At 37.2% G+C, this 17525-nt stretch overlaps 1 protein-coding gene across 3 annotated transcripts in view; it reads left to right on the forward strand.

Moving 5' to 3' along the window:
• Positions 1-3421: 3421 nt before the first annotated feature.
• Positions 3422-17525, forward strand: part of PRIMPOL (primase and DNA directed polymerase) — a gene marked incomplete at its 5' end in the record, with an annotated part of 34541 nt that continues 20437 nt past the window's right edge. For all 3 annotated transcript variants that reach the window (XM_082680395.1, XM_082680396.1, XM_082680397.1), the window contains 5 exons: positions 3422-3601; positions 5508-5605; positions 6496-6625; positions 12690-12837; positions 17139-17426. In XM_082680395.1, coding sequence (XP_082536521.1) covers positions 3422-3601; positions 5508-5605; positions 6496-6625; positions 12690-12837; positions 17139-17426 — 844 coding nt within the window. The remainder of the gene's footprint in view (positions 3602-5507; positions 5606-6495; positions 6626-12689; positions 12838-17138; positions 17427-17525) is intronic.

Here is a 17525-nt window from a genome sequence, read left to right on the forward strand (position 1 = left end):
ATAGGAGACTTTTGGGAAATTTAAATGTGAGTTACTCTGTTCAAGCATAGACAGGCAAGGTGACTGAAGTAGGAAAAGAAGAAAAGAAAAAGTCAATTAGTATATTTAATAATTTTGTAAGGTGTTATTCATCTGGGAAGTAAACTATTATTACTGTAAATGAAGTTTAATCACATACTTTATTATGAATACTTCAGCAGTGGGAGAAATAGTATAAATGTATTACAAGAGGCCATAAAGGGAATTATATTAAGAAAACATTGCCAAATACCAGAACATTACTAAATATTAGAACTGGAACATATATGCAGAAAACACAAGATATTGTTGAATCTATTCTCAGGGCAGAGGGAGAAGTTCGAGTTGGGGAATAGGAATTGACTTGTGATTAGACAAGAAAAGAAACTAGGAGAACTGGGCTAGAGAGAGCCATGCGAGGCAGGCTTCATCTGACCCTAGAAGCCAGTACTCATGAACCATGGGCCGCATGGTCCAGCTGCTCCTGGGGACCAGGCCGTCAAGTGTCACCGATGAACAAGTGTAGGCATAAACCTCTGGAAACCAGGACTGCTTAGGTCGGCTGAGTCATCTCTTCACCCTCACTCTCACTGTCCCTTCTCCCACTATAGTTACTCTAAAAAGACTAAGCCAACCTTTTTTCTAGCCTGACCACCTTTAGTTTTGAAACTGGTATCAAAAATGGTTAAACAATCATTCCCGTGCGATGCTAAGAAATAAATAATAGAGCTCTTAAGCCTGCTATTTTAAAATACAACAAATATTTTTCTTTAGGTCTTGGAAACTGTTACAAAAGTAGTTATGGTCCCTGTGTGAAAAGGGGTTTTCATGTGTAATTATATGTATATAAAAAAAGACAGCACTGTTTCCCCACCAGCATTTCTGAAATGGTGATATGTTCTCCCGGGGGGTAGGCATGAGGAATATGATAGTCCAAAACGAGAATGCCAGATGCCTTCCTGTTCTCCATTTCCTTTGCTTTTAATATTCAACCCTGCTGCTTGAAGAGTCTAAGCCCCAGTTGTCTTTCAGCCCAGCTGTTAAAATTTTAAAACTGTGTAAATAACAAGGGAGCATAACATTTTGAGCTTCTCTCTTTTGTTCTGTTGACATGCGTGGTTTCCTCAGTCCAGTAAGTGTTAAACTGGTTTTCCATTGTGACTGACTTTCATATATGATATATTCCCATGGTCATACCAATATTTTTACAAAACCAGAAAAAATTTTCCCGATGTCATTGTAACTGTGAACATCCACATGGTTACTTCTAGTCAGTTATTTGCTAGATACTAGAGTCATAATTCACCTCTGATCGCATTATGTGTTTATTTTCTTCGTTAAGTAATTGGTGGGCTTTATTAAAAGTCAGTTTCTTAGAAGAAAGTTTCTCAGTTAGGTTGTCTAAATGGAGGGGATTTTTATCTGTGTGTGAAGCAGATTAAATAAACTAATACTCAGAATCTATTTAGCAATAAGGAGCCCTGTCACATATATTGAAAAATTAACACAGTTGTATTAAAAATTGCCCCATCTCTTCAATCCAAAGAAATTGTATTCCTTTCCTAGGCAAATCTGTTATGAAATTTATGTTGATAGCTTTAGAAATTTATTTCTGTTTCTTGGCTTATAATTTATAATATCCATGTGGACTAAGTGTAATTCTGAGAGTATAATCTTAAGTCTGTTATGGTTGGAGTCAGATTTGAAATCTGTGGATAATATGCCTTTTTTTCTAACAATGCATTAGGATATTCCTACCCTCTCTTAATCTTTTTTGGGTGATTCTATTTTTCTTTCCAGGGAATATTTCATTTGCCAGTGAGTTTATGTTGCAAAGTTTTCTGCTAAAATTCAAGAGCATATTTATCAGTGCAAGTACTAGATAGGCATTGACAAAGGTAAATAGGGATTTTACCTTCAAATGCTTTAGTGTATGATATTATGTCACTTAAAACCTAATATATCTGTTTTCTACATACATAAATTACAACATAGATGATTTTAGTGAAGAAGGAAACTATTAGTTATTTCTATTTCTGTGTAAAACCCAGGCCAAAACTTGCTGGCTTTAAAAACAACAAATTAATTTTTTCTTAGAGTTCTGTGGGTTGCCTGGGCAGTTTGCTGGATCTCTCACCTGAACTCAATCAGGCTTACTCAAGCATTGAATTCAGATGATGGCTGGATGATCCAAAGTGGCTTAACTCAGTATCTGGTAATTGGTGATTGCTATCAGCTGGGGTACCTTGGTTCCTCTCCAGATGACCTTTTATCCTCTGTGAGGCTAGAGTTATAGCATGATGATCTCAGAGCAGGACTCCATGATAGCCAAATCTAATGCAAAAGCACTTATTAAACCTCTGCTTGCTTCACATTTGTCGATGTGACATTGGCAAGTCACATAGCCAAGAGTCTGTATGGGAGTGGGCTTAGATGGCATCTCTTGATGGCAGGAATGCCAGAGAATTTGTCCCCATTTTTTCTCTATACTGGAAGCTTTTCCCCCCTCTTCTAAAAACCTATCCTTTTTCCTTTGTAAGTAAACCGTAATCCCAAATTGGAAAGGTATTGCCTGGTCCCCTTACTTTGGCATGGCTAACATGGAAGCATTGTTTGCAAACAAAAACATGTATCATTAGGAAACAAGGGTTAAAATGTAAACATTTCAATTGACTAATCACAAAAGTAGTCATTAAGTTAACAGATTAACATTTATTCTTTTTTTTTAAGTCATGCTTATGATTACCATACATCCCAAACCAAAACTAGCCAATATTGTAATTCCCACTCATACACTGGTTATCCTCCCAACTAATAGTTGTTTGAGTAGAAAAGAAGAGCAGTGGGCAGGAAAAAGAGGAGAAGGGAGCTAAGAACTAGACAGTGGTGCCTAGAAATGAATTCTACACTAAGAAATAATAGCACTGGAATGATGCCCACCATCTGGGTGAGGTACATGGCACTTGATGCAACAAAATGATTATAATGAAAACCATAGTGATGCAAAAAACTCTTATATTTACATGAGGCATTGGAATTTGCAGAACATTTTCATGTCTTATGACAAGTATCCTCAAGATAACTACATTAAAATGTTGATTCCCATTTTGCAGCTGATTACAATTTAGGGAGCTTCATTAACCTGTTCAAAACTGTAGCACTATTAGATGGAAGAGCCAGGATCTAAAGATTTCTGATAACCAGCCCTGTCCTTGTTTCACAGCAAAACTTCATTCAAAACATAAACTGTAAAGCAAAGAAATAAGCAGAAATGAGCTTTGAAGTTTTACCAAACAAAGTATATTTTAAACAAAGAAACTGGCATCCATGTTTGTTTGTTTTAGTAGTAATTCACAGAGATCCTACCTGGGATAGGATTTAGTCTCCCCATACTTCTGAACCAATGAAGAGAAAATGGGAAGCAAGGCTGAAGCAAATTGAAGAACGAGCATCCCATTATGAGAGGGAACCATTGTCCTTGGTATACAGACCAAGATTGTCTAAGCCAGAAGAACCACCATCCATTTGGAAACTATTTCATCGGCAAACTCAAGCTTTTAATTTTGTTAAAAGTTGTAAAGAGGTAATTTTTCTCATCTTTTTTTTAGGGCTACTATACCTTAAGATTTCCAAAAAAAATCTGTTGTTTGTCTTCATTTCAGTCCACTTATTTTACCAGAAGAATTAATTGTGATCTTTTTGTACTATTTAGGAAAGATATCCATGAATCATTAACCATTTACTTTATATTAATAATGAAAAAAATGACATATCTAGTGCCAAATAGTTTAAAAAATTTGTAATGACATAGAAATGAAGCTATGCTTAGAGGAGAAGTGACTGTATTCATGGACTGAAAAATAATAGAATGAGTGTAAGAGTTAAACTAAAATAATACCCACAGAAATATCAGGAAATGAGTAAGTAGAGTGTGAGATTTTTTTTTTTTTTGGTCTGCGTTGGGTCTTTGTTGCTGCACGCGGGCTTTCTCTAGTTGTGGTGAGCGGGGGCTCCTCTTCATTGCGGAGCACAGGCTCTAGGCGTGCGGGCTTCAGTAGTTGTGGCTTTCGGGCTCTAGAGCACAGGCTCAGTAGTTGTGGTGCACGGGCTTAGTTGCTCCGTGGCATGTGGGATCTTCCCGGACCAGGGCTTGAACCAGTGTCCCCTGCATTGGCAGGCAGATTCCTAACCACTGCGCCACCAGGGAAGCCCGGAGTGTGAGATTTTAAGGATGAAATTAGGGATTGGAAATTTGAATTTAAACAATCGCAAATGAAAATGTCTCAAATGTCATTTGAGTTAATAAGCCCTAAAACTTAAATCATAGTACCAAAGCACACATGTTTCTATCTTTCTACTGTCCCTTTTGTGCTTTGGAGTAGTAGAGTGGATTTATCATAATTTCCAACACATCAGGAAAGTGGGAGGAAGAAGTGCTTGCTACATTCTAGCCTCACAAAGGGAATGGTTCTCAAAAATAAACAAGCAGGTGTGTATTGCACATCTTTTTTTGTTGGGCATTGTGGGGAATATAGAGAAATATAACGAAAAGATGCATCTATCCAACATAAATCCAGCATAAATATATTGTGATTCTGAAAATTGATTATATATAAAAACTCAAAATGCTATAAGTTTTTAGGGAGGAGGACCTTCTTTCCCTGGTAAACAGAAGCTCACTCATATCTCATCAGAATAGTTTAGGAAATAGAAGAAAAGCCTTTTGTGTGCATTTTGTGTAACCCTAATTCAGGTATCAGAAATTAAAATACAGATTCGCTTAATCTTGACTTTAAAAAAATATAGCTGTATGATTGCTGGATTTACCAATCATCAGTTTATAAAATTTATCTTGAGAAGATTTTTAATAGGATCGGATAACTTAGTCTTTATGATTTCTCTCATGAAAATGGAAGTTTAGTTCCTTTATAGGTTCAACAGCTACCTTTAGCTAAGTGGAAACAAAAGAACTTGTGTATTCCTTTTCTATGAGAAACAATAATTTATAGTTACTTGTTCTGCATTTTAAAACTTTCCTTAAGCTTTTAAGATTTACATACGAATATATTTTTAAAAATGGTTCTCATGTATTTTTATATACTCTAGGAAATTTATTAACTTTAGTCCAAATTATTTACAATAATGTTCAGGGAGTTTTAAAAAAATAAGTTCTTTTTCATAAACTGGCAGATAAAACTATAATAGGAAGTAAAACGAGTGACTGAAAAATGATTTTTCTTTGTTTTAGTCTGGATGTTCTAATTGTTTCTGCCTTGAACATTTATTACCTGAGTGACTAAATATAAATAAATACAAATAACTAGATTTTGATTGGCATAGATTTAGTGATTAATTTTCTTATTTTCAATAATACAAATGTTCCAGTTTTTGAAAATTTGAATAAAATCTTTATGAACATTTAATAGCTACAGTTGATTTTAAATTTGCATTTTACTAATTTTTTGAATATTATTTTTGGTTTTGTAAAGGACGTTCATGTATTTGCTTTGGAATACAAAGTGGGCGATGGACAACATATTTACCTCGTAACAACGTATACTCAACTTTGGTTTTACTATAAATCCCGGTAAGTAGCTTTTAAAGCACAACACATTAAATTACATTGCCTTCATCTGGAAATGCTTGTGAAATTAAATCAGGCTGCCTTGGCTTTCATAGTTCTCAGTCACGCAGTTAGTTACTACTTTACTATTAGAATTGAATTCTGGAGTTTCCTTGTGATAGAAACACTGAATTATCTCACCAGGTGCTAGGAGAGAGAAATTGTGTGTGTTTCGAATTCCTGTACCACGTGATGACACAATTCCCACCATCACTTTTCCTTGTTCAAATTACTGTAAACCTTTTATTTGTATATGATGGCACTAAGCAGTTTATCATTTACTAATCAAGTCAGCATTTCTTCTTAATAACCCATCTTAAAGTCATACCTCTTGATACCAGTGAGAATGAAACTGCACATGTGAGCACTGAAAGCTCATTGAAGTCAGGTGATTCAGAGTGTATGTAACCAGTTTTTAAAACATTCCTAATGAAAATATGGAACTTAAAAATTCTCATTAAAAAATTCATGGAATCCCAAGAATATGTGATTGTGGGATCACAGTTTGAGAACGTTCTTAAACAAAATTTGCTTCATGGTGATACCAAAAACAAATGTAGAAGTGTTGCCTGATATTAAAATTATCTGTGAATAAATAGCAGTATGAAGTTGGCTATATTTTCCAGTTAAATAATGTTACAGAAAATGATTGTTAGATCTTGTTTGATGGAAACTCTTGATACTGTGTTCTGTAAACCTGTGGTAAGCAGTTGTTCACTTTATCTTGTTTTCATTATGTCATAGTTATCTGTCATTACATCACAGTTAATATACTATCTTGAGATACAAGAGCAACTTCTGTGATTTAAAAGGTATGAGATATAAACCTAACAATCTTGAATTATTCAATTCAGAAGAAATCTCTTACACTGCTATGAAGTCATTCCTGAAAATGCTGTGTGCAAGCTTTATTTTGATTTGGAATTTAACAGACTTGCCAATCCAGGAGCTGATGGGAAAAAGATGGTTGCATTACTCATTGAGGTAAATTACAGACTCAGGTTTTTCTCCTTATATCTACCTGTATGTCTTTTCATTCACTCATTCAGTCATTAAATGAATCCAACCTATATAATATATAGGTTCTGTGTTTCTCCTCATTTTTCTTGTTACTCTTCCTTTTGACTTCATTTCTTAATGCCACTTCTCTGAGTAAACTTCTGGAAAGGAGGAAGGTTCAGTTTATGTCCATATATTTTGTAATATTGCTGTATCAAAAAAAACTGAGAGGACTTCCTGGTGGCGAAGTGGTTAAGAATCCGCCTGCTAATGCAGGGGACATGGGTTCAATCCCTGGTCCGGGAAGATCCCACATGCTGCGGAGCAACTAAGCCTGTGCGCCACAGCTACTGCGCCTGCGCTCTAGAGCCCATGCGCTGCAAATACTGAAGCCCGTGTGCCTAGAGCCCATGCTCCGCAACAAGAGAAGCCACTGCAATGAGAAGCCCGTGCACCGCAACAAAGAATAGCCCTGCTCGCCACAACTAGAGAAAGCCCGCGCACAGCAACGTAGACCCAATGCAGCCAAAAATAAATACATTAAAAAAACCCCAAAAAACTGAGAAAGGTGGCAGTTTGGGAATTTTCTGTTTCTTAATTATATATTCTTTTGTATTACAAATAGTGGACTCTGGTGAAGATTAGGTGAAGTAATTTGTACTGAAAAATTGAGTACTAAGATAAACTTCAAGAAAATTTTGATAAAAATAGTATCAGAAGTTTCGAGCTGGCAGAAATTTTGGAAACTCTTCTGTCTTACATTATCATAAATGAGGAGCTAAAGCCTAGAGAGACTTAATTCCAACTCCAACAACTAGTTACTGGCAAAACCTGGTCTAGAACTACAATTATCATTTCTCTTTGTTTTTCACAAAGAGAAAAAGTGTAGTTCTAGTATATATTTTTGATTTAGCAGTGTCAACCCATATTCCTTTTATTATTTAGTAATAAAAGGAATATGGGCTTGTGCAACTAAGCTCTATTAGGTTCGTTTATAAAATCTTTTAAGATTGTATTAGGGTGTACTAAAATTATATTGACTATTATTTGGACTCAAAGTAGGTATTAACTAACTATTTTTTGTTTTAGATGTTAGCTGTAGATGACTCATTTTATAATGTTAAAAATACATCCAAATTAGAATGTTTTTGATTAAAAATATCTGCTGATTTTGTCGGATCTCTACATGTTTTATTTTAAATTTATTTGAAAAATGTTTGCAAATACTGGTTTTTAAAAAAATCATAATGTCAGCTTTCTCCTGACTTTGAAGCAAAAGAAATATACATAAGTTCCCCCCAGCCCTCCCAAAAAACAACAGAAAAGTTATGTTTTTCTTAAGATAGCCATTGGACCCTTAAAAATAAATTTAAATGTTTTATTTCATTATAGTTGGTAAGTTGTATTTAATTTTTAACCTTAATTACGTTTTTAATAATCCATAGATATTGACTCTTTTCTAGTGTATGATACACTTCTACAGTCTAAGGTAGGATTTGTTAAGTGGGCTCTGTGTGGCCACCAAGGAATTAAGGTTCAGAGATTTTCACTGGCACTTTAATATGGTGATACTGTTAAAAAAAAGAAGTATTAGTACTTCATTGTATTAGAAACTAGAAACTTATCCCTAATGGAATCAACACTAGTGCAAATCCCATTTGTAACAAGAATAAACACTGGTACGGCAAAGATCATGTAGCTGTTTAAATTTTTTTCCTCCTAATTCTTTATACAATCTTATCCAAATTAGTCTTGAACAACTCATCTTTAACATCAACAAAAGTTGGAAAAAGTTGTAGAAATCTGAGTTTAAAATTACACAGCATTTTAATTTAACACACTCATGTTGGTAGAAAAGTTATTAGGATTATTTTACTTAATATAACCTTTACAAATGATTATATTGAAATTAATTTCATTTACTGGTTACTGTGTATGTAACAAGTGTATAATACAAAGAGTACTTTTCCTTTAGTGTCTCTGCGTGAGGAGGCATAGGTTAGCTGTTATCATAACAGATGGTTAATAAATAACTGGCTAATAATAACTAGTGATAATATGTAATGCCCTTTGATACTGACACTTTTTAACTGACAATTCCAGTAAGCCACTTCTGCCAGATGGAATGACTTCTGGTGCTAAAGCATTTTATAAAACTATGTTGACAGGTAACATTGCTCAAATAATCATATATTTTTAACTTCTGGATTTTACAACTTAAATATTTAAATAAATTAAAAACTTTTAAAGTTGAGGTATAATTGATTTACGATAATATATTAGTTTCAGGTGTACAATAGTGATTCAAAATTTTTACAGACTATACTCCATTTATAGTTATTATAAAATATTGGCTATATTCCCTGTAACTTAAAATTTTATTTAAAATTTAACTTGGAAAAAAGAACTTAATGGGACTACAATTACTTTTATTATCTACAGTTATTACATTTATTCTGTATAGCTCCAAAGTACATAACTAGACTTTATTCATTTATCAAAATTTTTTCAGCCTCTTAGTGTCAGTGTGCCTAGGCATTAACAATACAATGGCTAGCCCAAAAAGAAATGATTTCTGCCTTCACAGAATTTATCATGTAATGGAGGATAATAAGTTAGGATAGATTTAGCTGCCATAATAAAGACCTAAAATTAAAGGGGCATAAACAAGATAGAAAGTTATTTCTCTCTCATGAAACACCTGGATGTGACTCCATTGTATTAGGGGACTAGGCCTATTGCTTTGCTCTTCCTAAGATGCCATTATTTACATTGTCCAAGATGGCTCAGCATTGCTGTGTCTACATTTTAGACAGTAGAAAATGGGGAAGGGGTGAGCATGCCCCTTTCCTTTAAGATTATAATGTAGAAGTGGAATATTTTCCTTCTGCTCACATCCTGTTGGCCAGAACTTAATCACATGGCCACACCTTACTGCAAGGGAGTCTGGGGAACATGGTCTTTATTCTCGATGACCTCATATCTAGCTAATAATCAGGGTTCTATTTACAGAAGCAGGAGAGAACAGATCCTGAGGGATATTCTCTATGATATAGAGGAAACCTATCAAAATAATCACAAAAATTGCAGCTGTGTAAGTACTACAAGTAGAGGTAGAATATATATGGGGCAATTTGATGTAGATAAGGAAATTGAGGAAGACTTCTCTGAGAAAGAATTTACTGAAGAAGAGTAGGATCAGAGAGCATGATGGGAGGTGGTATGCTATAATACCAAAATAACATTAATAAACACAATTTACTGCATAACTATTTGGTATCTAAGTGTTTGGCAGTGTACAGACATTTTTGCTAATTCCAAGATAACCCTGTGTGGTGTTTCTTTTTTTTTTTTTTAAACATCTTTATTGGAGTATAATTGCTTTACAATGGTGTGTTAGTTTCTGCCTTATAACAGAGTGAATCAGTTATACATACACATATGTCCCCATGTTTCCCCTCTTGCATCTCCCTCCCTCCCACCCTCCCTATCCCACCCCTCTAGGTGGTCACAAAGCACCGAGCTGATCTCCCGGTGCTATGCGGCTGCTTCCCACTAGTTATCTGTTTTACATTTGGTAGTGTATATATGTCCATGCCACTCTCTCACTTCGTGCCAGCTTACCTGTCCCCCTCCCTGTATCCTCAAGTCCATTCTCTAGTACGTCTGCATCTTTATTCCCGTCTTGCCCCTAGGTTCTTCATGACCTTTTTTTTTTTTAATATTCCATATATATGTGTTAGCATACTGTATTTGTTTTTCTCTTTCTGACTTACTTCACTCTGTATGACAGACTCTAGGTCCATCTACCTCACTACAAATAATTTCATTTGTTTTTATGGCTGAGTAATATTTCATTGTATATATGTGCCACATCTTCTTTATCCATTCATCTGTCGATGGACACTTAGGTTGCTTCCATGTCCTGGCTATTGTAAATAGAGCTGCAGTGAACATTTTGGTACATGTCTCTTTGAATTATGGTTTTCTCAGGGTATATGCCCAGTAGTGGGATTGCTGGGTCGTATGGTAGTTCTATTTGTAGTTTTTTAAGGAACCTCCATACTGTTCTCCATAGTGGCTGTATCAATTTACATTCCCACCAACAGTGTAAGAGGGTTTCCTTTTCTCCACACCCTCTCCAGCATTTATTGTTTGTAGATTTTTTGATGATGGCCATTCTGACTCGTGTGAGATGATATCTCATTGTAGCTTTGATTTGCATTTCTCTAATGATTAGTGATGTTGAGCATCCTTTCATGTGTTTGTTGGCCATCTGTATATCTTCTTTGCAGAAATGTCTATTTAGGTCTTCTGCCCATTTTTGGATTGGGTTGTTTGGTTTTTTGATATTGAGCTGCTTGTAAATTTTGGAGATTAATCCTTTGTCAGTTGCTTCATTTGCAAATATTTTCTCCCATTCTGAGGGTTGTTTTTTCATCTTGTTTATGGTTTCCTTTGCTGTGCAAAAGCTTTTAAGTTTCATTAGGTCCCATTTGTTTATTTTTGTTTTTATCTCCATTTCTCTAGGAGGTGGGTCAAAAGGGATCTTGCTGTGATTTATGTCATAGAGTGTTCTGCCCATGTTTTCTTCTAAGAGTTCAATAGTGGCTGGCCTTACATTTAGGTCTTGAATCCATTTTGAGTTTATTTTTGTGTATGGTGTTAGGGAGTGTTCTAGTTTCATTCTTTTACATGTACCTGTGCAGTTTTCCCAGCACCACTTACTGAAGAGGCTGTCTTTTCTCCACTGTATATTCTTGACTCCTTTATCAAAGATAAGGTGACCATATGTGTGTGGGTTTATCTCTGGGCTTTCTGTCCTGTTCCATTGATCTATATTTCTGTTTTTGTGCCAGTGCCATACCTGTGTGGTGTTTCTTAGTACCTTCGTTTTGCAAAAGAGAAGACTGAGGCTTCAGAAGTGACTTGTTCTGTGGCTGCACAGCTGATGCTTTTAAGCAGTTACGTGTGCCAGCATTGGGCCAACTCTTTACTCCCATTTTCTCTTTGCTCCCTACAACAACCTGAAATGTTAGGTTCTATTATTATCCCATTTTGCAGTTGAGGAATGTTAGGTTTGGACTTGACTAAAGCGACAGAGCTGGTAAGTGGCAAAGCCAGAACTCAAACCTTTCTGACTCCTAATCGTGTGCTCCTAACCCTGTGCTCGCTACCTTCCTATGATGCGTAACTGCTTTCATTAGTAGCATCACCTAGCCCTGGAGGCCACATTCTCGGACGTAGATTTGGGCTTAGTGTGCATGAGCAACTTTCTGAAAACTAAAACTAGAAACAATGGAATTGTGACTTTTTAACTCATAGATAATATTTAAAGAGATGCTTAGGACTTCCCTGGTGGCACAGTGGATAAAGACTCTGTTGCTCCCAATGCAGGGGGCCTGGATTCGATCCCTGGTCAGGGAACTAGATGCCACATGCATGCCGCAGCTAAGGAGCCCACCTGCCGCAACTAAGACCTGGTGCAACCAAACAACAAATAAATAAATACATAAATAAAATTTATAAAAAGAGGTGCTTAAAAAGAAATATTTTTATTTTGATTTTAGAGATTAATGTATAAGATAAATTGAATTCTGAGAGGCCTTTAACCCTGAGAGCCTATGCATTTTTTTTTTTTTTTTTTTTTTGGCGGTACGCGGGCCTGTCAATGTTGTGGCCTCTCCCATTGCGGAGCACAGGCTCCGGACGTGCAGGCTCAGCGGCCATGGCTTACGGACCCAGCCGCTCCTTGGCATGTGGGATCTTCCCGGACCGGGGCACGAACCTGTGTCCCCTGCATCGGCAGGTGGACTCTCAACCACTGCGCCACCAGGGAAGCCCGAGCCTATGCATTTTTAACATAAACATGTATAATAATTTAAATATGTATATTTCAGTACATAAGTAATTCAGTAAAATTGTTATGTAATAATCTGATATCAAAATAAAAAACAGATTAGACTTGTACCAAGATATTTGAATTTTGCTCATGGAAAAATTTTGAAACAAAAAACACTAATTATTGATGTTTTACTTGTGTTTTCAGCATGTTTGTAGAGCACTTCAACAGTTTTACAGGGTTAGTTGTTCAGCTGAAGATGTTCTCAACTTGGATTCTAGCACCAATGAAAAATTTAGCCGCCATTTAATATTTCAACTCCATGATGTGGCATTTAAAGATAATATTCATGTTGGTAAGTGTACTGTTTTTTTTAAAAAGTCACAGTTATATTAAAAACGTAAGCTTCCCTTTGCTCTTAAAGTTTTTTATTTGTCAGGTTTTATGGTCATTAACCTGTCCTAAAAAAATGAATCATGATTTTTCATGTTTTCAGGATTGGCCTTTAGTTCTAGATCTATCTTCCTATTCTAGATACATTTTAGACACATTAATGTACTCAGGATATCCTTGGCATTAGTGCCTCTTGCTGTAGATACTGGGATGGCCATGTATGCCCTGGTCCTGGTTTCTGTTCCAACAGGAGTCCTTTCAGAAGTTTTCTGGGTAATGCAGGAGAGGCCTAATTCAAGTCTTATCTGTGATGCTGACTCAGATCTGGATTTCTGACCTTCGCTTTAGCCTTGCCTTAGCTTTTAGTACATGAGAACTGGGCTTGGGTTCCAGGCCACACTAACGAAGCCTTATTTATTGTTCCAGGCCAAATCTTAGGGTTGGAGAGAAGTGTAGATGTGTAAGCCTGAAAGTGTAACCAGAGGATTAATTCCAGGACTGGACATTTAGAGATATAGGCCCAGGTATAAAATGAAGTCAGTCCAAAGGGGAACAGATAGGCAGAAAGGGAACACTGAAAACCAAGGTCTGAATAAAAGCAAAAATCCTGAGTGTGTATCAGAGCAGGGGTAGGGCAAGCAGATGATTGACTGAAGTTCAGGTAACAGGTAATCCATTTCAGAACAAGTGTCTGACAGTTTCCAGAGTACCAAAGGCAAAAGGCATGAACATAGTCACTAAAAGACTGGCATAAAAGTCAACGTCTAATTGCTAGATTAGGGTAACACTAGGTCACAGTGGCCTAGTGTGCTGTATACCTAGGACTCCTTATTATCTCCCCATTTTCTGTTAGCTTAGTTGGACATTTCTTCTCTGTCTCTTTCTTTCATCCCTAGTAATTGTTGAATCTGTCCTTGTCCCTTTGTTCACTCCATCTGTAACCTTAATGATCATCCACCGTCATGGCTTCAGTTCCCATCTGTGTGTTGATGACTCAAGTCTTTATGTGCAGCCAAGACAGTTCTCCCATTAAACATCCCCATACAGACACTTGAAACTCAGTGTGTCCTAGACCAGTCTCCTCATCTTTTCTCCCAAACTTGCTCCTTCTCCTGTGAGGTGTATATCTGAGTGGTACGACCATTCACCCAGTTACCCAAGTGGAAATGCTGTGTCTTGCTTACTTCTTTAGTCAGCTAGCTAGAGTGATCTGATCATACTACTGTGTGCCTCAAACCCTTCCAGGATTATTCCTTGCCTTCAGGGAAAAGTCCAGGTGTCTTAGTTTGCATGATGAGGCCCGTTGTGCACTGGCCTCATCTCTCACCACTTGGCACTTCTAACTGTCCTTCACTTAGCTCCCACGGGGGCCACATTTTCTCTAGTCCTTAGGCCTCTGCACTTTTTGACGCTGCTGTCTGACCAGTTCACCTGGTCTGTTAAGACTCAGTGTAGGTATTGTCATCTGAGAAGCCTTTTCTGTCACATCCCAAAACCCTAAGACTTAGGTTCATGTTCCCTCTGGGCTGCAGAGCGTGCCCAGTGCCTATCATGCCAAAGGGTTCACCACTTCCTGGGGTAATTTCTTGTTTTGTCTTCTCTATTCTACTTAATGTTTCTTTAGGGCATGGATTGTTTCTTATTCACTATTGTATTTCCAGAGCTTATCAGACAGTAATGTCTTTATCAGTAATAATAATATAACAGTAGCAGCAGCAGCAGCAGCTACCGTAAATACAAGAAGTCATTTAATATTTGCTGAATGAATGACTGAATGTTAGGTGGCTCTGCTGTCTGGTGCGGGGGTAGAGTCCTAAGCAGGTATTTCTTTGATTCCTATTTACTCCTTGTGGTCTGCTCTGGCTCCTAGCCACGAGGCTAAGCACGGAGATTTGCTGCTAGGCAGAAGAGGAGAGTGGAAATTTGACCGGTAATGGGCAGTGTCTCCTACTGACGTTGAAGCTGGGCTTTAAATCAGATTCCATCAGGCAAAGATAAGAAAGGCTTTACTGTCAGAACAGGGTAAGCAAAAGTATAGAGGTAAGAGTTCGTGACTAATTTGGGGAGCAGCTAGTGTGGCTGGAGTGGGAGACATGGTCAGACCTGGTAAACGGGATGCCATCTGTGGCTTCGGTCCTCCAGAATTACGAACTGTCAGAACCAGAGATGCAGAGGTTATGAAATAGTCCAGATTCACCACTTTGGTTCCCCTCCCTCAATGTATCTCTTGGTGACATTTCCACTTCCTTTTGTCAACCTTTCAGAAAGAGGAATTAGGAACTGTAAGATCATAGAATGTTAGCAAGATGTACAAATTTGATCTCCTTGAAATACTTTCCTACCAGCCTGCCATAGAACCTGAAATTTCTGTGATCGATACGTTCTTTTGAGTTATTCCCAGCCAATAAAATTGTCCCTGTATTAATGATGAGGTGAGGGTGATACTATTGGGAAGGGCAGCAGAAAGCAGAGTAATTTGCTGGAGCCGGTGTTAGTATTAAGGTGGTTACACCGTCCATTGTCCTAGCCTGGCCTCCTAAGCACAGTCTTGGCAACTGGTTCTGCAGCCACGCCTTCTTGGTGTCAAGTAGGTGTAATTTTACATTTCCAGGAAAATTTACTTTATCAATTTATGTTTGGACTGCTTTATTGTCCTTTGATATATCATGATTTCTTTTTACTCAGTGTTTACCTTATTTCCCTCATTCCAGAGATAATCATGTCTGTATATGATTGCAAGGATCAAATTCTTTTGCTTTCATTTTGATTTTTAGTTTTAGAAGATAGTGGATTTGTTTCTTTGAGGAGGGAAGTAATTAAGTCTAATTTGGAGAAAGAATTTTGAACTTAGAGCATGTGTATCTTATGATTTAAGGGTTCAAGCTGTCTGGTAAATAAAGTGACAAGCCCAGACTATACCAATTTTAAAGACTAAAGTTAAGTTTTTCTTACGGTAGTGCATTTCTCCAGTATTGTTATGCGTGAAGCAACTTAACCAGATGGTTATTTGATTTTATGATACAAATTATGAGAGTTGAAAGAAGCTCTGGATTGTCATACCATCTTTTCTATGTAAAGATAGCGCCACTCATATTTAGAGCTCTTAGAATAAATGTTGAAATACAATAGATGTATTTACTTGCTTTAGTTCTGGACTTTAGTTATTGGGCCACAACTTGCTCATGACCAGTTATCGGGAGAGGCAGGAGGAGCAAGAACCTTAAACTGATGGCTGTGAATGTCCAGGTTCTTGGGGTGCGTCATGCGAGTGAAGGAGAGAAGATATAAGTCCTGAGAAATTTGCTGATGTCCTGACATGGGGAGAGTGTGGCAGCACTGTCTACTTGTGTAAACCTTGCATTCTTTTTTTTTTTTTTAACATTAAACACACTGAAGCTTTAATAGAAGACGTTATTCAGTAATAAAGAAAATATTCAGCTGGTATCCAATTCAAAATCCTTTTAAATCCTAATCAAAGTTTTTTTTTTTTTTAACATCTTTATTGGGGTATAATTGCTTTACAATGGTGTGTTAGTTTCTGCTTTATAACAAAGTGAATCAGTTATACATATACATATGTTCCCATATCTCTTCCCTCTTGCGTCTCCCTCCCTCCCACCCTCCCTATCCCACCCCTCCAGTCGGAACCTTGCATTCTTTAATCATTGATTGTGATTGTAAATTCTACTCAATTTGTATTCATTAAAATGGTGCTTTTTTGGTGACAGAACATTTGGCCCAGGCCCATACTACCAACATTGACAAATTGTCTCACATTAACCTTCCCTTCTAAGATGATTTGTTTACAAGTTACACCAAACTCCCCTGTCAAAGGGAATTTAAAAAGTAAATGATTACACAAGAGGAAGGAAGTATAGGAGAGGTGCGTTACAGTTTATAATAACAACTCAGTTGGTTTTTTGTGTTTGTTTTTTTTTGCGTTACGCGGGCCTCTCACTGTTGTGGCCTCTCCCGTTGCGGAGCACAGGCTCCGGACGCGCAGGCTCAGGGGCCATGGCTCCCGGGCCCAGCCGCTCCGCGGCATGTGGGATCTTCCTGGACCGGGGCACGAACCTGTGTCCCCTGCATCGGCAGGTGGACTCTCAACCACTGCACCACCAGGGAAGACCAACAACTCAGTTTTAAAACCAGAAATTGAAAGTAGAAGCCTTACTGTGTAAAATTGTCCTGTGTAGATTTGTGCCTAGATCTTGTTATAGTTTGCAGAAAAGAATTAGATTAACCTTTTTATTTTTCCTTTAGGTAATTTTGTGAGAAAAACGTTAGAGCCTGCTTTTCACTTAATTGCTAGTGAAGATGATGATATGACTCCAGAGACAATGGGCCATGAATTTTCCCATTTTTCTGAAACACCAGTTAAACAAGGAATTTCCTTTAGCAAAAAGTCCACAGATAAGGATATGGGAGAGACCTGGACAACGAATTCAAAGAAACTGGAGAGGCTGGGGTCAGCTAAGCAAAGCAGTCCTGATCTTTCATTTTTAATTGTGAAGAATAACGTTGGAGAAAAGCATCTTTTTGTAGATCTAGGTAAGTAGAATTGACAGCTGTCTGTTGGACTTGTGTACTTCTGTGAGAGACCAGTCAGTGTCCACCTGTCACTTTGCTTAGGATTCTTACTACCACCAC

This window comes from Grampus griseus, assembly GCF_964374135.1.
Source record: "Grampus griseus genome assembly, chromosome: 21".
NCBI classification, from domain to species: domain Eukaryota; kingdom Metazoa; phylum Chordata; class Mammalia; order Artiodactyla; family Delphinidae; genus Grampus; species Grampus griseus.